At 36.0% G+C, this 16,721-nt stretch overlaps 1 protein-coding gene across 7 annotated transcripts in view; it reads right to left on the bottom strand.

The window, feature by feature from the left end:
* Positions 1 to 659: 659 nt before the first annotated feature.
* The window catches only part of LOC127629652 (RNA-binding protein Musashi homolog 2-like), a 363,022-nt gene continuing 346,960 nt past the window's right edge, over positions 660 to 16,721 (bottom strand). For 3 of the 7 annotated variants that reach the window (XM_052106789.1, XM_052106792.1, XM_052106794.1), the window contains 4 exons: positions 13,435 to 13,614; positions 8,329 to 8,483; positions 3,743 to 3,819; positions 660 to 857 (listed from right to left, as the gene is read on the bottom strand). In XM_052106789.1, coding sequence (XP_051962749.1) covers positions 3,778 to 3,819; positions 8,329 to 8,483; positions 13,435 to 13,614 — 377 coding nt within the window. In that variant the 3' untranslated portion in view covers positions 660 to 857; positions 3,743 to 3,777. Of the gene's footprint in view, positions 861 to 3,742; positions 3,820 to 8,328; positions 8,484 to 13,434; positions 13,615 to 16,721 lie in introns of all 7 variants that reach the window. The other 4 variants (XM_052106790.1, XM_052106791.1, XM_052106793.1 and 1 more) reach the window with 4 other exon arrangements.

Below are 16,721 nucleotides of genomic sequence, written 5' to 3'. Positions count from 1 at the left end.
GTTCGATGCAGTGAACAGAATATTTACAGTTTCAGAATTATTTTCTTTTTAAATCTAATTTCACAAAGTATTAAAAGGAAAGCTTTTTTCTTTTTTTTTTTTTTTATCGAGAACAAAAATGACATTTATAAAAAAGGACTGTGAAAATATTGTAGTCCTCTTATTGCCCAAAATAGGTAATCATGGTTAACAAGACATCACAATAAACATATAACAGAGCTACTAAGATTTTTTTGAGTTACCCACTCGTTGCGGTTTTATAGGCTTGAATTAAAAATGTCCCCTTTTCAAGCGGAGTCGATGCAATACATTTTCTTGCTTGTGTGAAATAAAACCTTGAAATGTGATAGACGAGTGCTGTGACATGAAAACGCTATTGGAATATTACTACCTCAAAAAACAAAAAAAGAAACAAAAAGACAAAGTTTATGTTTACATAGTCGCTCTCATCAGAGAACATTCAAGAACAATGAAGAAAATCTTTAAAACTCAAATAAATGTCAATGGTTGATTCAACATGTGCTCAATAAAAGATCACTAAAGATCACACTCTTCTAATGACAGAAAGAAACAATAAAGGGAAAAATTATATTAAAATCCTATTCAAGTTGAGGGGCTACACTAGGATAAATTATTCAAAAGCCAGGTTGTCAGTATAGTACAGCAGATTTTTTTTTTCTGTTTTTTTTTTTTTTTCGTTCTGAGATGATTCTGACGTTTCATTTGATCTTCGTGTGGTGCCATCTCAGCTTTAGAGTGCGGTTCTGCGCTGTAGTGCTTGAAGTTGAATGGTCTTTACCTGTACACAGAACCAATTAGAAACTCTGGCCAGTCTTCCCTGGGCCTCCTGATAAGCTCTGCTGAAACAAACAGAGAAGTTTCTCAAAATGAAGCAGGGTGGGTATGTAAAAATGTGTTGCATCTGAGCCTTGTTGGTGCCATAATGTCTTAGATGAACATCTGTACATTTTTCACCTTAAGCCCTGTAATGTACAATATCAGTCAAATGTTTGGGCATTGAATTTGTGTTGCATGACCTTAAAAAAGATTTTGTTCTAAAGGCTTATGCTTAAATGCTTAAAATATTTTTGTAGAACAATATAAATTATGTCTACATATAAATTTCATTCCCAAAGGTATTAATTTAATTTAATTATGCATTTATTTTGGATCAACTATGAATGCCCAGAGACTGCAGAACTGTAATCTAGGCAAATAAAAAAAGAAAATATAAGACATTTTGATTTGTTTAAATTTGTATTCGGTCACTACATTATTCCCATACTTCAATTTGCATATTTAATCATTTTCATAACTTACTACATACTATTATTCCAAATAATGGAAAATAGTAATTACAAAGTATGAAGGAAAGTCTAATTCAAATAACTTGTTTTAGGTGAACTTTAGACTTTAAAAACAAATATTGTCTTTGGATGTGCAATGTATTTGTATATGTACTAAAACTTATTTACACACAAAGTAAAACTAGTTTAAATGTTAAAGCAATAAAAAAAACTGCATCGATTCAGACCAGATGAATTCTTGGAGAAAACAGCATTTAAATTCAAGTAGAAATGCTATATTGCTTACTATTAAATCAGGCCACTGTCAGAATCTTTTCATTAAGCTTTTGACACAGGAAATTGTTTAGGCACAAGCTCAGATACAGAACACATGGGAATATTTATCCACTCAAACATTTAATCTACATGGGGTTCAGACAGCGACATGACATATGTTAGTGTTTAAAGCATGCAAAAACAGCATGCATTAAAAATGACAGGTTAAGAAGCGGTTTCTTCAAAATCTCCCGGATGCTGTTGCTTTCTCAGACTGCTGATCATGTGTACTTCCAATCAAGCGTGTGGAGAATCCATGAGTTCAATCAGTCGCTTAGTGTGCGCAGATGTACAGACGTAGCGATCCTACCTACTCATTATATCAATCATCTGTTTTGCCTCAAGGACAAAACGACAAGCTTTTTAGGAAGATTATGGGCAACACAGCAGTGCACAGAACACTTATACAGACTACAGGTCAAAGGTAAGTGCCAAAAAGCCACAGAGTCTGGGGTAATCACACTTGTTATGTCATGCTAAGAAAAAAATGATTGGGGACATTATCAGGGTTTGCCCTCTTTTTGACAAAATTCATTCACATGACTTTTCTTTGACTTTCCATGTTGTTCGTAATACTGGTAAGGATTATTAAAAATATTTTAGAGAGATTTCACTCACAAAGAGCTATTTCAAGCCAATTACTAGTATTATTTTCAAGGACGTTTTACATTTTCATTAATTTCCATGACTTTTTCAGGTCTGGAAATCACAATTTCAAAATTCCCTGATATTTCCAGGACTTCCATGACTGTAGAATCCCTGATATATTAGTCAACGTGAACCCCAACTTGCAACCTGCTTTCCTTCTGTAATGTGACATTTCTGATTGAAACAGGATATTCAATGTAGGGCGGGACTAAGTGTATTGGTTATTAACTGGACTGTGAAAAGTGGGTGCTTCATACCAGAATGGAGCCAGACATGAATGTAAGTTTGCTAAAAAATTGCTACAGTGGAAAGAAAAAGTATGTGAACCCTTAGGAATTAGTTGGTTTTCTGCATTTATTGGTCATAAAAAGTGATCTCATCTTCATCAAAGTCACAAGTATAGACAAAATGATGTGTGTGTGTAACTTAAATCAATCCATATTTTAAGACAAATTTATACATAAATGCAGGTCATTCCAAAGAGTTCACATATTTTTTCTTGCCACTGTATTTGGTTATGTTGTCTGCTATTTGTTAACATTATCCAACAGCCTAAATGACATCAGCGGACAAGGAAAGGTGTTCAGAGCAAGAGGAGGTTATTAACGGAATGAATTTTCATCCACTTAGACACACACACACTGCATAAAAATAATCAAGCCATCTCTGATTTACCCATATCTGAGATCTCAGCACATCCATAACACAAAATCACCTTTAAGCCCTTAAGACCTAGCTTTACAAGTGCAGTGATTACGAAAAAGCGCATTTTATCCCCAAAACCTGATAAATTACTTCAGATGGTACCTAAGTCAACAGATTCTCAGCAAAGAGTGTCTTGTTTCGACTTCAAGGGCTCTGTTCCAGGTGCACACTAATCAAAGCTGAAACACCTGTGCAAAATATCCAAATACAGCACTTCATAAAGGATGCAGTTGATACACGCCGGGGCTGTTGCAATAGAACTCTAGCAGTAAAAGAAAGCAACTGTGCATTCTGGTGAAGACCCACTTGCAGATATCATGCATGAAAGGAGCAGTCGACTGACTGACAGGCAGGCGTAGAATAAAGGAGGAACTAGTGAAATAATGTGACGGGGAGACGCGTAGACGCCACACTTATGGTGCGAAACGAGAAACACTTTTATAGGCTTTTAAAGGGCTTTTAAATGTAAAATCAATAATATATAATTAATCTGTAAAGGAGAGATATGACTCACTTTGAAAGCCACTTTGTTGTGTATAAAGTTTAAATTCTCTTGTCTGGGATTTTTTTGAAAACCCTGTAAAAGCCTTATGGTGTTGATGAAAAAATAAAAGCACTACACAAATTCAAATTAAACTTATCAGAGATCAAAATGAGAGGGAATAAAAACGAATAGCCAGATGAAAGAGGAAGAGAGTATAGAGAATAGATACATGATTATAAAGGCACAAATCAATAATAGGTCATAAATGGTATAGGATATCTACCTCAAATGAGATGGCAACCAACCACCTGTTAGGTTTCAATGGTATCCATTTGTAAAAGCTGTCGCAATCAAAGGACCCTAAAAGTGTAGAGTTAGTATGAGTGTCAGTATGCATTCTGAGTGAAATGGCTAATATGTCCACCACTGGTAAGTATATTTCAATCATTGCATGTGTTGCTAGCATGAATGAATATTTTTATATATAAAATCAAACTTAAAAATCAGTCCACATTATTACCATAGACTGGTCTAATTAAAAAGCATATTCAAAAATACATTTTTCAGCGCAAATAAATAAGAGAAATTGAAAAAGGTACGTGAACATTTAAAAGAGCAATGATTGATTTTGAAGTCCTGCTCCAATAATCAGATATTACCAAATTGTTGCAGGGATTACATAATGGTTAAGCAAAGTTACATTTTAAAGTTACATTGACATAGTGTCATGTAAGATGTACAGTAAGTAGTGAAACATGATATAATTGTCCACTGTTTTATGCTAGAAATGTTATACTAACCAACTAAGGATGCAAATACCTAATTTGTCATTTTGAATGTGTATTATGCACTCATAATGTTACTCGCGATTGTGAATGTAAAAGACAACATTGTGGCAAGGACAGTGTCATATATACTGTATATTGGCTATATATATATATATATATACATATATATATACAAATATATTATTTGCAAGTATTTAACAATAAATTTGAGCTTGAACTATGTTCTTTATAACTTAATTCTAAATTTTGTAAAACAAGCTTTTATCCCACATTTCACATGAGTTGAGTCGAGGTGTCATCGCCCTCCACATGACAAGAGTTGCAGAAAGCGTCACAGAGGGGTGATTTTACACATATGCCACGTAAAAAAGTGGGAGGTGTGCACAATAAACATTGAAAACGTGTATTTGGAAGAGAGAAAATAGCTTGCAGTTGCTTTGATCGCAGAAAGTAATAAAAGGTCTCTTTTATGTTCAGGTCTAAGCGTTTTCTTGGTGAATTTAAATTAGTTCAATAACTGGAGTCTCTGATATTAGTAAACAATAAGGTAACATTACATTAAAATACATTATTCAATGTCTCTTCACAAATTTGGACAGTTTTTAAATATTTCTTGTTGCTTCGTACTCTCAAAGACATTATTGGTGAAGCAAAAACGTGTGTGTGAAAAACACTTTGGTGTAAAGTGACATCACTTCATAGACTTCAGTGTGTTCTGCAGCGCTTACGCGAGTCATGTGATGACCCTTAACGCATAGAATTATCACTCAAATTTACACATCAATCATTGCTCTTCACAATCACAAAAATAACCGACTATGGTTTCAGGTGAGGAGTTTGGATCCCTAAATTTGTATTTTATTTTCATGCATTTATTTTGTGGAATTTGAAGAATTCTTGTAAACTTCAAAAGAACCATGCTTTTTTTTTTTTTTTTTTTAAACCAAAATGTATTTAGGGCCTTTATCATGTTTAAAGCATTACATAACAATATATAGTTTTATTAAGGGCTTTTTTATATTAAGAACCCACTAATAACCCCTAATGTTTGTGTTATTGCATTCAAAATATTAAAACAAAATGAATCTGGAAACAAATGCTTCTTTTCTTTTTTAATATATTTCCAGAAAAACTGACTTTTCTTGGCCATGTATTTATATTACTATAATAATGTATACATTAGACAAAATTTTAAGTGAAATATTTAAGTGTTTGTGCTACATTTCCTTAAACTAAAGGCTACTGGTTTGACATTCACACATTTTAGGTGTCCAAATACTTTTGTGGCAACTGTATATCATTTTTTTTATACAAAGATCAGGAAATTGCATATAATAATTTTCATTCATGCCAACTATAACATCATTAATGAAATCATCTGAAATCACAGTCCATGCAGTAAAATTCAAAAGCAAACATGGCGAGAGAACAATGCTCTGTCAGAAATCACAGATAAACCTCACTCTGAGCAATAAAACTGTGAACTTTACCAGCGCCAGGTTGAGTTACAAACACTGGAGAAATTGAACATTCTCCAAAAAAAAAAAATTCTCCAAAGAAATGCATTTGAGTTTGTGAGGCAGTAGTTGTGTCAGGCAACACACATGCAAAAAAAGGCTTTCTGCCTCTAGAACATTGTCAGTCACAAGTGAGATGTTCTGAGGGTTTGGGACCAACCTAAATTTGACTCTATTTAGGTTACAAAAATTACATGTGAAAGTCAAGTGCAAGGTGACATTGTTGTTCTGAAAATCCAGTTTAGATTTAATGAGTGCCTGGTCTGTTTTGCAAACTGTAGGGCACAAAAGAAAAAAAAAACTCATTTGGTTTTCCTCACAAACAGAGATTAGAGGGGCATTCAAAATATAATGAATCAGAGTAGTGCGCGGGTAGGCAATAAACAGTGTCCTCACATACAAAAGCTCTTATTCATTTTTACCCCAGCAGCTGGACGGCCGTTCAAAAAACGTCCGGAGCCGGTAATTCTCTCGGCAGCCTGTGATTTACCGCGGCCTCCATCATCAACCCCCCTATGAGCTGGCCTCTGTTCGCTCTGGTATTCCTCCCAACTCACGTTCTATCTCTCCATTCCGTTAAAGGTTAAAAACTAATGCATGGAAGGAATAATGAATGCCTATGGCTTCAAAGGCCAAGACAACATATTCTTATGATGCAAGAGTTTATTATTGCCTTATTGATTTACAAATGCACTTTGTGTGGGGGACTTTTCAAAGGCTGCCTCTGGTATGCCTATCATCTGCTCAAAAGATAAAAAAAAAAGCCATTGTGCGGGAGAAACAAAATACCGGTTTGAAAATGAGAGAAGAAATAATTGTGAGATTTCTGTCCTCCGAGCTGGCACATGAACAAAAAGCACACTGACACATCACACTGCTGCTGACAGCCGGTACAAGTTCACAGTTTGTTATCCTGAAGCTGACAGAGAGAGTGGAATGCTGGTAGGGAATGCAGAAATGTTAGCAATGCTAAAACTCAACGCTATCTAACTTCAGCTATGTGCCAGGGCACCTGCTTCGCACTAATGAGACCATGATTTGACATTTTTCTAGCTTCAAACGAGAGACATTTTTTATAGCTTTGTTCCCGATAATTAGTATTGGTAAAACATGCACATATATTACACCTTTGGATCCATTGCAACCTATTATATCAGAGATATTTATTACTGGTTTTTTTTTTCTTTTTTTCATCCAATTACTTTTGTTAGAAAACGTTTTGTATTTTCATTTTGGAACTTGAAAAATATTCAAATCTTTTATTAGCTAATGCAGCAAGCTTAAACGCTGTACCTTTAAAGCTGAAGTGTGCAACTTTTTCAATATTAAAATACAAAAATATGAAATATGTAATATGAAGAGACAACTTTAAGTATGCCATTCGTACGTTGAGTTCCCTGAAAACAGTAAAAAGCATGACCCCGTAGAGCTATAAAAATTGCTCTGTTTGTTTGTGAGGCTCATTGACTCAACCAATGCCGTGAGTTTGGGTTGGGACTATTTGTAAATGATCAATGGCACACAGGGTTGAGTATTCGTAAAAGCTGTTTGAAAACACAGCTTATTCTTTAAATTAAGTTTGGTGGCACAGAAATAACTCACTTCAACTTTAAACTAACTAAACAAACATTATGTGTAAACCTTAAGTAATTTGTATGAACACAATGAGAGCCTTACACATTCTTGAAATCAAACACTACTGTGAGGAAGTCTGTTTTTAATCAAATCTATTGTCTAAATAGAATAGAATCTAAATTCTCTCATTATTTACTCTCCTTCATGCCATCCCAGATGTGAATGACTATCTTTCTTCTGCAGAACACAAACAAACATTTTTAGAAGAATATTTCAGCTCTGTAGGTCCATACAATGCTAGTGAATGGTGACCAGACCTTTCAAGCTCCAAAAATCATATAAAGGCAACATAAAAGTAACCCATGTGACTCCAGTGGTTAAATCTATATCTTCAGAAGCAATATAATATGTGTGGGTGAGAAACAGATCAATATTTAAGTCCTTTTCTGCTGTAAATCTCCACTTTCACTTTCACATTCTGAAAGTGAAAGTGGAGATTGTGATTGCTTTGCTTCAGGAGACATATATTAAACCTCTGGAGTCGTATGGTTACATTTTATGCTGCCTTTATGTCATTTTTGGAGCTTCAAAGGTTTGTGTTCTGCAGAAGAAAGAAAGTCATACAAATCTGGGATGGCATTAAAGTGAGTAAAGGATGAGAGAATATACATTTTTGGGTGAACTATCCCCTTTAAAAACAGTGGAGATGTTTTTTTGACCAATGTGATTTCACTGTGGGCGGGGCCACTAAGTACAATACCACAAAAACTGAAATCAAGTGATCAACAAAATTCTGTGTCGCTTGTGGTCACGACTGGTTATGACAGAAACTTTGATTAACACAGACATATTTTATCGCTTTTATAGCATCAAGCCTGCTTCGGACATTGTGTAAAACTACAAAAGCAGCAACTATAGACTAAAAGCACTAACATGGGCAGGACGATAAATGCAGTAGTAATAGTGATGGAGTTGGAATGGGTACTTACAGCAATGCTGTGTCCGAAGCCGGAGCCGGGCTGGGGACTAGCAGCGCTAATGTAGTTTCCTACTCCGGAGTCCTGGCTGGTGGGGCCATACAGGTCAGCCACTGGCCCGGGGCTGCTGGCTCCAGGAAAGGCTCCAGGCCGGGGCGGGTTGGTGCCTGCCGGAGAAGTGATTGTGCCAACAATTACGTGAGCAGGGTTGCAAGTTAGGACCACTGCTGTGTATTAAATGCTGAGCTTAAAAACAAGCTTGCACAGTACATATTCAAAGTACTACAGATCAACAGTGTTATGGGGACAAAATGTCATATTTTGAAAGGAAGTATGTATATGTGTGTGTGTCTATACTACCTAGTGTATTTTAAAGAATAGTGCCCGAATGTATTCTACACAAAACGTTTGTGATGAAAAGTTATCAAAATAAATTCTAAATTCAGGTCTGGGTATAGACATACACACACATACTTGAACAAGACACAAAGCAAAGTAATTAGCACTACTGCAAGCTAAAGACTACTGCAGCTATGTTTTGCACCATTGTTTTGTCATTCATGCAGATTAAAGTGGCCCCTATAAGAATTCAGACAAATTTGGACACTTAAGTCTCAATCAAAAATGCACTTGTATCGCATTACATACAAAATATCAAACCAAGTGACAACTGCAAACAAATGACACTAGACTAACTTTATAGTCATTTTTGTAATTACTTTTAAACAAATTGTCTTTTTGACAACCAGAAAGTGCAAAGTGTGCTTGTGCTACCTTTCTTGAAAATAAATACCAGTTTGTTTGATGTTTTGTTATATAACACAGACATGCATGCATTTTATTCGTGGCTTTAGCATTCAAATTGTGGGGTCACTGTATGCATGTCAGATGCATCTAGCTGGCATTCACATGGCATGCATGCAAACAGACAGAGCTCAAGTAGGTCTCAAGTGCGGCAAGCAAAGACAGTTGGACTGCTGTATAGAGATGGAGTATTTTTTTTTCTATGATGTTTAAGAGTGTGAGTGAGAATGAATCGCTTCCTTGCAGGTCTCTTTCATTACCATAACCTCACCCACTCTCTGCTTCCTTACACTCCCTTTCCCCCAATCTAATATCAAGTGCTGTACGCCCATCCTCCTTCAAATTTGACTGCCAGTTCTCCAGTCCCTCTCTGAAAATTGCACGTGGGATTCTGCCTCAACACCCCCTATCTAATCAACACCTGTCATTGAAAAAGAGGTCTCTCCCTCTCCTACATTATTATTATTTTTTCTTAAATATACAGCAGTGATTATCTGGCTGTTAGCATCAGGGGACTATCAGGCCTAGCAGCCACATGGTAACCAGAAAATTGCTGAGGGTGTCTTGGGTAAAACGTGTTAAAGACTGAATCATAGAGTTTCCTCTCCACTGCTGGTATGGCTCTACCTTCAATGAAGTGACATTTTTGTGCATAAAGCAGAAAACGTTAAAGATGAAGCCTTGAGAACCCCAAGCAGGGTTCGAAATTAAGGGTTCCCACACCTTTGGAACAACAAATTTGAATGACTTTTCCAGTCATTTACGATTACTGGATTTTCTGCAAACCAATATACAGAGACAATAGAAACTCACTATAGAAATTTCCAGGAATTTTCCATTACTTTTCAAAACTTTTACATGCCTGAAAATAATCATAGAATTTGTTTCTGATATTTCCAGGTTTTTCATGACAATGGGCATGCAAACTCAAAGACAGCAGGCAATGTAAGTGATGTAAGTGATTCAAATAAAAGCCAATCAAAGACATTCTACTAAAAAAAAAAACTTATCGTGACTCGGACATCTTCTAACAACATGTGGAAAATTTACCATAAAAAGTTTATCTAGGATGGCTAATATTTTTTAGTTCCTCCAGAACTCAAACATATGTGCAATACAAACAAAACATAAACGTGAGGAACAAAATCATGATGTGTCTTTATGTTTTATAACTGGTGCAGAGACTGGCTAATCTGGAGTGACCTGCGCTGTTTGGCTCCAAATATGCACAGAAAAACAGCTAAATAACCCAAATATCATAAGGGCAATATCATTATAATAAGGACATAACACAAATAAATATGAATGGCCCATAAATATTCTCAATTCACTCGCCATTTGCACTCTGCAAGATTTGTTTCCCTAAGTCAGAACCTCTGAACTTAAACACAAATCTAAGGAGCGGAAAAACTGACAAATGGGTAAAGAGAACAAGGAGGGGCTGGAGGGGGTTTTAGGAAGGGAAATTGCAATTAGACTAATTATATCATAGCACTTGAGCCATGGCTGCTGTCTTCCGCAGATGACCCCTCCATTTCACTGCTGTTGAGAAGCAAATTAAAGAAAATAAAAACAAATGCATGAATTAAATTAAGTGAAAGCTTTCAGAAACTTTGAGGCCCCTTGCTGTGCCACGCTCATTTTTCTCCTACGCACGGCCCTCTATGACACTTCCATTAATAAGTGAACATTAAATCAAGTTCCTCCAAATGCGAAGGCCTTCAGTTCAGCACCCACTAAAGGGGAAATCTATTACTGCCTACAGCAGCCTCCAAAAAACTTGGGAGGGTAAAAGAAATCTGTGTGAATATAGCCCAGAGAGCTAATGTAAGAGAACAAATATGTTAGATAGGGGGCAATATGCCACAGTGAGTAAAACAAATGAGGCGAGCTTGCACATTTCATCAGCTTTTCACACAAATGAGTACGCAGACAACAGGAGAGATGTGCGGTTCCACCAGTCAGAGCTCTCACTTGTTAATGTCAGCGTACCAACACATTCACTTGAGAGGCAAAATTGTTATCTTTGATATCTTGAATCAAAGCTGAAGTGTTTCATTTCTGCGCCACCGAACAGAATTACAAAAATAAACATTGCTTTCAAAAAAGCTATCCAAAAACGTCTGCCGTTAATCGAACAAACAAACAGTCCCTTCCAAAACTGACGCAATTGTTTGAGTTCGTGTTTTTGTAAAGAGCTATATGGGTCGCTCAAAAAAAAAAAAATGGCATTTTCATGGCACCACAGAGACACGTGGTTCACATTTTTCAAGAAAAACTACCTAGTAATGGCTTTGATGTTTCTGCATTCAATTTATGCTTAAAACAAACCAAAAACCAAATCAAAACAAAAAAGAAAAGAAAACAAAAGAAAACAAAAAAGAAAACAATTTCTTAACAGATAAGAAAAATAAACATATTTCAAGTTATACTCTCTGACTGAAAGTCTATATAAAGTCTTTAAAATCTTTATTTCCGACAAAATTTTGACTCTAAAGTATATTTACTTTGTTAAATTTAACTTAATTTCTTACCCCACTGGCAAATTATATCTTCATGTTTTAATCAAAAATATCGCTAGATAATGTTTTAGCTTCAAGCTTTAAAAAATAAAGAAAAATAAAAATGATGCAAGAAAATTCTAGGATATATTCTCTGATTAAAAAGTATTTATATCTTACACAATTCTGACTCTAAAGTATAATTATTTGACTGTTTTAGGAATATTAAGATATTTGTACTGGACAGAAAAAAGCCTCTTAAACATCACATCGCACCTTCTGAATTCAAAATAGGCCATCGCTAATAAGACATGTTGAATCACTGTCTTGTATATCTCCAGAAGTCATCAATAGATGTGCTCATTAACTGAGTAGGAAATTGTTTCTGAAGCTCGATACAGCTGGGAAACTAATTCATACACATTACCAACTATTATGGATTTATTTCAAAATCCCCTATTATGTGCGATGTGTCTATCTTGGAGCATGCAATCATTTAAAGAATGATCACTCCCTCCTAAGAAGGAAAGGCATGTGATGCAGCAGGGACAATATAAGTATGCTGCTCACATGGTTGGCGGAAAGGTAAGTATTATTTTATATGGGTCAATGACGTGATTCTTTTTCCCCCGGTTCTATTGTTATTCAGAAAATACATTAAAAAAATGCAATTCACACAAAACAATTACTCAAATACACCTCTACTATGATGATCAATTCTTCCATTTCCGAGTCAGTCATTTTGATATTTCAAGGAAAAAATTGTATAACCGTCTGTAGACAGTAAGAAATAAAATAAATAAATAAATACATAATAATAATATATATATATATATATATACATATATATATATATATATATATACACACACACACACACACACACACACACACACACACACACACACACACACACACACACACACACACACACACACACACACACACACACACACACACACACACACACACAGAGATCTCAAGAATACAGTCAACAGGCTACTGAATATAAAGTGGAACTCTGCTGTTTTTAAGAGGACTGAGTGACAAGTCCAGTGGTGCGCTACCATGAAGCATTACAAAATAGACCATAAATGTGGCGATAATAAATATGTTGGCCCTAAATATGCTATCAAAATGAGAATTTTCCAGCCATGCTACACACTCTACTCCATTTCATTGATGTAAATCTTACAAATGCACACAAAACAGGATGCAAACAGAACACAAAGTCTGCAAAAGAGGATGCATTTACAAAATATGAAACATCAATACATGACACTAATGTATGCCCAACTACACAAACTAAGAGATACAATCAACTTGAAATCAAAAGGCTTGTCATTTTATACTTGTGTATATGGATGTATATGACTTTGGATGTCTGGATATCATTTATCACATGGCAACAGGCTGACATGTGAGTGGTATGGAGCAGATGGGCGTGTAATACATATACGTGTCTAGATATGTGCTGTACAAGATATGTGCACTTGCGCTACACAGCCAGGCATAAACGCATATGCCATATCTTGTGGTTAATTGCACAGGAATTGACCACTGTGGAATCCTGCATGCCCAGATATCTCAACAGTACATACACATTAGCAACCACGTACACACACTCTCCACAGGCAAAATGAGAATGCTTTTATCAAAGATAGGAAAAATCAACATGCAACGCACATCAAGCAAAATGCACGATTCCCTCTTTCCCTCTCTCTCTCTCTCTTTGGTTTTAATGAATGGCAGGGTGATGAATCAACCACATGAATCAAATCAATCATTAAATGAAGGAGAGGCGGGTACACACCTGGGCTCTTATACTGATCCGGGCTGGCCAGGTGCTGGAGAGGGGAGTTGCAGGCTGATGTGGCATGCTCGCTTTGCAGCAGCTGAGCCGCCTGGGGGCCCAGGGATCCATAGTCCGCAAAGGAGAAGGGGGGCCCCCGTTGGTCACTTGGTGAGGAATAGAAACCGTAATCGGGGAAGCCTGGGAGATACAGTACAGGGGAGGAGGAAGAGGAGGAGGAGGAGTGGGACTCCATCATTGGGGGAAATAGGACTTTTGCATAGTAATGTTATGAGGCAATGCTTAATATCTGACTTGCATGGTTATACAATGCAGTGCACACTGGGAAGATAGATGGTGAGTTTGTAAAGCGACATATTGCAATTTCCCCTCTTTAACCGTGGTGTGAGTTTGTTTGTATGTGTGTGAATGTGAGAGACACAAAAAGAGTTACTGGCCAGCCACTGTTCTCCCTGCATACTACAATAATTGTGCAATTTACCCTTTGGGGATGAATATGAATTAGTTTAAAATGTTGAAGTAGTTTAAAATGTTCAAATTGTAACAGTAATTTTTCCCATTATTAATGTCCTGTCTATACATTGTGATCAGTTGAATGCCACTTTGGTAAATGAAAGTACCAATTTCTTTCCATAAGAGTAAAATCTGTAAATTATTCCAAACTTTTGGCTGCCCTGTATATTTTTTTTTATATATAAAATGTTGTCATATGTAGTTTGGAATAATTTATTATAAAAAAAAAAAAAAAAGCAGTGGAACCATTTTTTTCATATTAATATAAAAATAAAAAACATTTGTAAACCAAATTAAAGCAAAGTCTTTCTAGCAAGTCAGTCCACTCTCGGTCATCGTTAGAATGCTCCCGGGAGGCTATTTCCAGTTATGCCAGTGCAGCTCCTATCTACTTGAATGGGGTCATATTTTAAATCAACAGTAAAACCTTTCAAAGCTGGTATCATAAATTGTAATTCTTTACCCCATATCATGCTAATAAAAAAACAAATTTTCCCAGCTTGTATATATAATAGGAATAAAATACTTTCGTATCATATCCTATCTTTGAGTTTGCTGTAGATAGAGGTACTAACACAGTACAGATCAAATAAGGACACTGAATTCACAGTTTATTTTTTTGTATGTTTAAAAGCATTACATAAAATGTACTGACCTTAATAGATATTAAAACATTTAAATGCTTATTAAATTCGGCAACCATATGAAATACAACAAGTAACTTCAGAATACTACTCTCTGCTAGATACTCTTGGTATTTGGTTAATGCATGGTTAGCAAAATCACAAAGCATTGTGCATTATGTTGGGTGTTGTGAATAATGTATTCACAAAACATCTATTCAATATAAAGATTTCCATGTATTATTTTATTGGAATTTGCTGGTTTTCTGCATTAATTGGTCAAAGATCTCATCTTCATCAAGGTCACGATTATAGACAAACACAATGTGCTTAAGCTAACAACGTGCAAAAAATTTTCATGTCTTTGCACATACTGAGCACATCCCATTAAACATTCACAGTGCTGTGGAAAAAGTAAGTAAACCCTTGGATTTAATAACTGGTCAATCTTAGTTTGGCAGCAATAACCTCAACAAAACATTTCCAGTAGCTGCTGATTAGACCAGCACAGCATTCAGAAGGAATTTTGGACCATTCTTTCTAACAGAACTGCTTCAGCTCAGCCATATTCTAAGGATGTCTGTGGAAAACGGCTCTTTTGAGGTCATTCCACAGCATCACTATTGGGTTAAGGTCTGGGCTCTGACTGGGCCAATCCAAAAGGTGAATTTTCTTTTTTTGAAGCCATTCTGTAGCGGATTTACTCTGATGTTTAGGGTCATTGTCCTGCTGCATCACCCACCTTCTACTGAGCTTCTGCTGGCCCACAGCCACGCTGACATTATATCCTATAGGATATTTTGATACATTTTGGAATACATTTTTCCTTTGATGATGGGAAGTGGTCCATACACTGAAGTAGCCCCAAATCATGATGCTCCCTCCACTGTACTCCAGCGGTGGGATGATGTTTTCATGTTGATATGCAGTGTCCTTTTTACATTATAAGTAGTGCTGCTTGTACAATTCTTGATCATAGGTCTTCTGAGATCTCTTTTTTGTGAAGCATGGTCCACGTCAGAAGATGCTTCTTGTCTGAGTTCTTTTAAGTCAAAGTAGCTCATCCAATCTCATTTCATTAAATGGATACCATGTTTGCCAGCTCTTGACTCTAATTAGCTCTCGTTGACGTCATTTGCCTAGGGATTCACATACTTTTTCCAACCTACACTGTGAAACCTACACAGTGATTTATTCAATATGTACAAGAGCAATACAATAATTTGTGTTATTAGTAAAAACAGATTGTGTTTGTTCATTATTGTAATTTAGATGAAGATCAAACCAGATTTGAAGACAAATTAATACATAAATGCTGGTAATTCCAAAGGGTTCACATACTTTCCCTTGCGACTGTATATAATAAGTGACCGTATTGGCAAATGTCCTTTATATGTGAGATACAAGCTGAACAATTATTACATAACTTAAAAACCAAACTCACATCTCTTTCTCTCTGTGAAAAGCAGACCAATGTGAAAAGAGATAACCTTGCACTTGAGAAAAACAAGAATATAAGAACTGAGGCTGTGTAATTAAGCTGCCTCTTCCTGCACTGTCTGCTGTTGATATAGATGAAACACTGTGAACTTCAGGGAAGGTGTTACAGTAATAGATGGATCTCACAAACTGCAGTGTACCTGCTAACTTTTTACAAACATCCAATACAGACCCTCTGCTAAGGGTTTATATTAGACAACCATTCAGCTCAGGGACTGTCTCATTAGAACAACCTTGGTGAACTACTATATTCAATATTCTTCCTCTTTTTCCTCTTCCTTAATTAGTTTCAGAGGATCTCACATATACACAGTAGAAAAAATGAGGTCTACAGCAGCCTTTATTTAAGAAGGGTTGAGGGAGTAATAAAGAAATATAAATAAAGGAAAAGAAAAACTGATTCTGGGCAACTGATCTCTCTCTGAGGCTGTAGCTGTGCAGGTGGTGCTCTCTGCTCCGACCTTCTCAAATCACTAATTAATTATCTGGCTCTAGTCTCCTCTTCGCTAACTGCTCACCTCAGCCTGAACCTTGGGTCTACTTTAATGTTGGCAAGCATCAACGACTGCGTTTTTGGTCACTGAGGCTTGTTGATATCAGTTAAACACTACATTGCCAAAAGTATGTGAATAAAAATTGTACTTATTAACA

The sequence above is a fragment of the Xyrauchen texanus genome, chromosome 36, assembly GCF_025860055.1.
Source record: "Xyrauchen texanus isolate HMW12.3.18 chromosome 36, RBS_HiC_50CHRs, whole genome shotgun sequence".
In the NCBI taxonomy this organism is placed as follows: domain Eukaryota; kingdom Metazoa; phylum Chordata; class Actinopteri; order Cypriniformes; family Catostomidae; genus Xyrauchen; species Xyrauchen texanus.
This window is presented reverse-complemented; position numbering and strand designations above follow the sequence as displayed.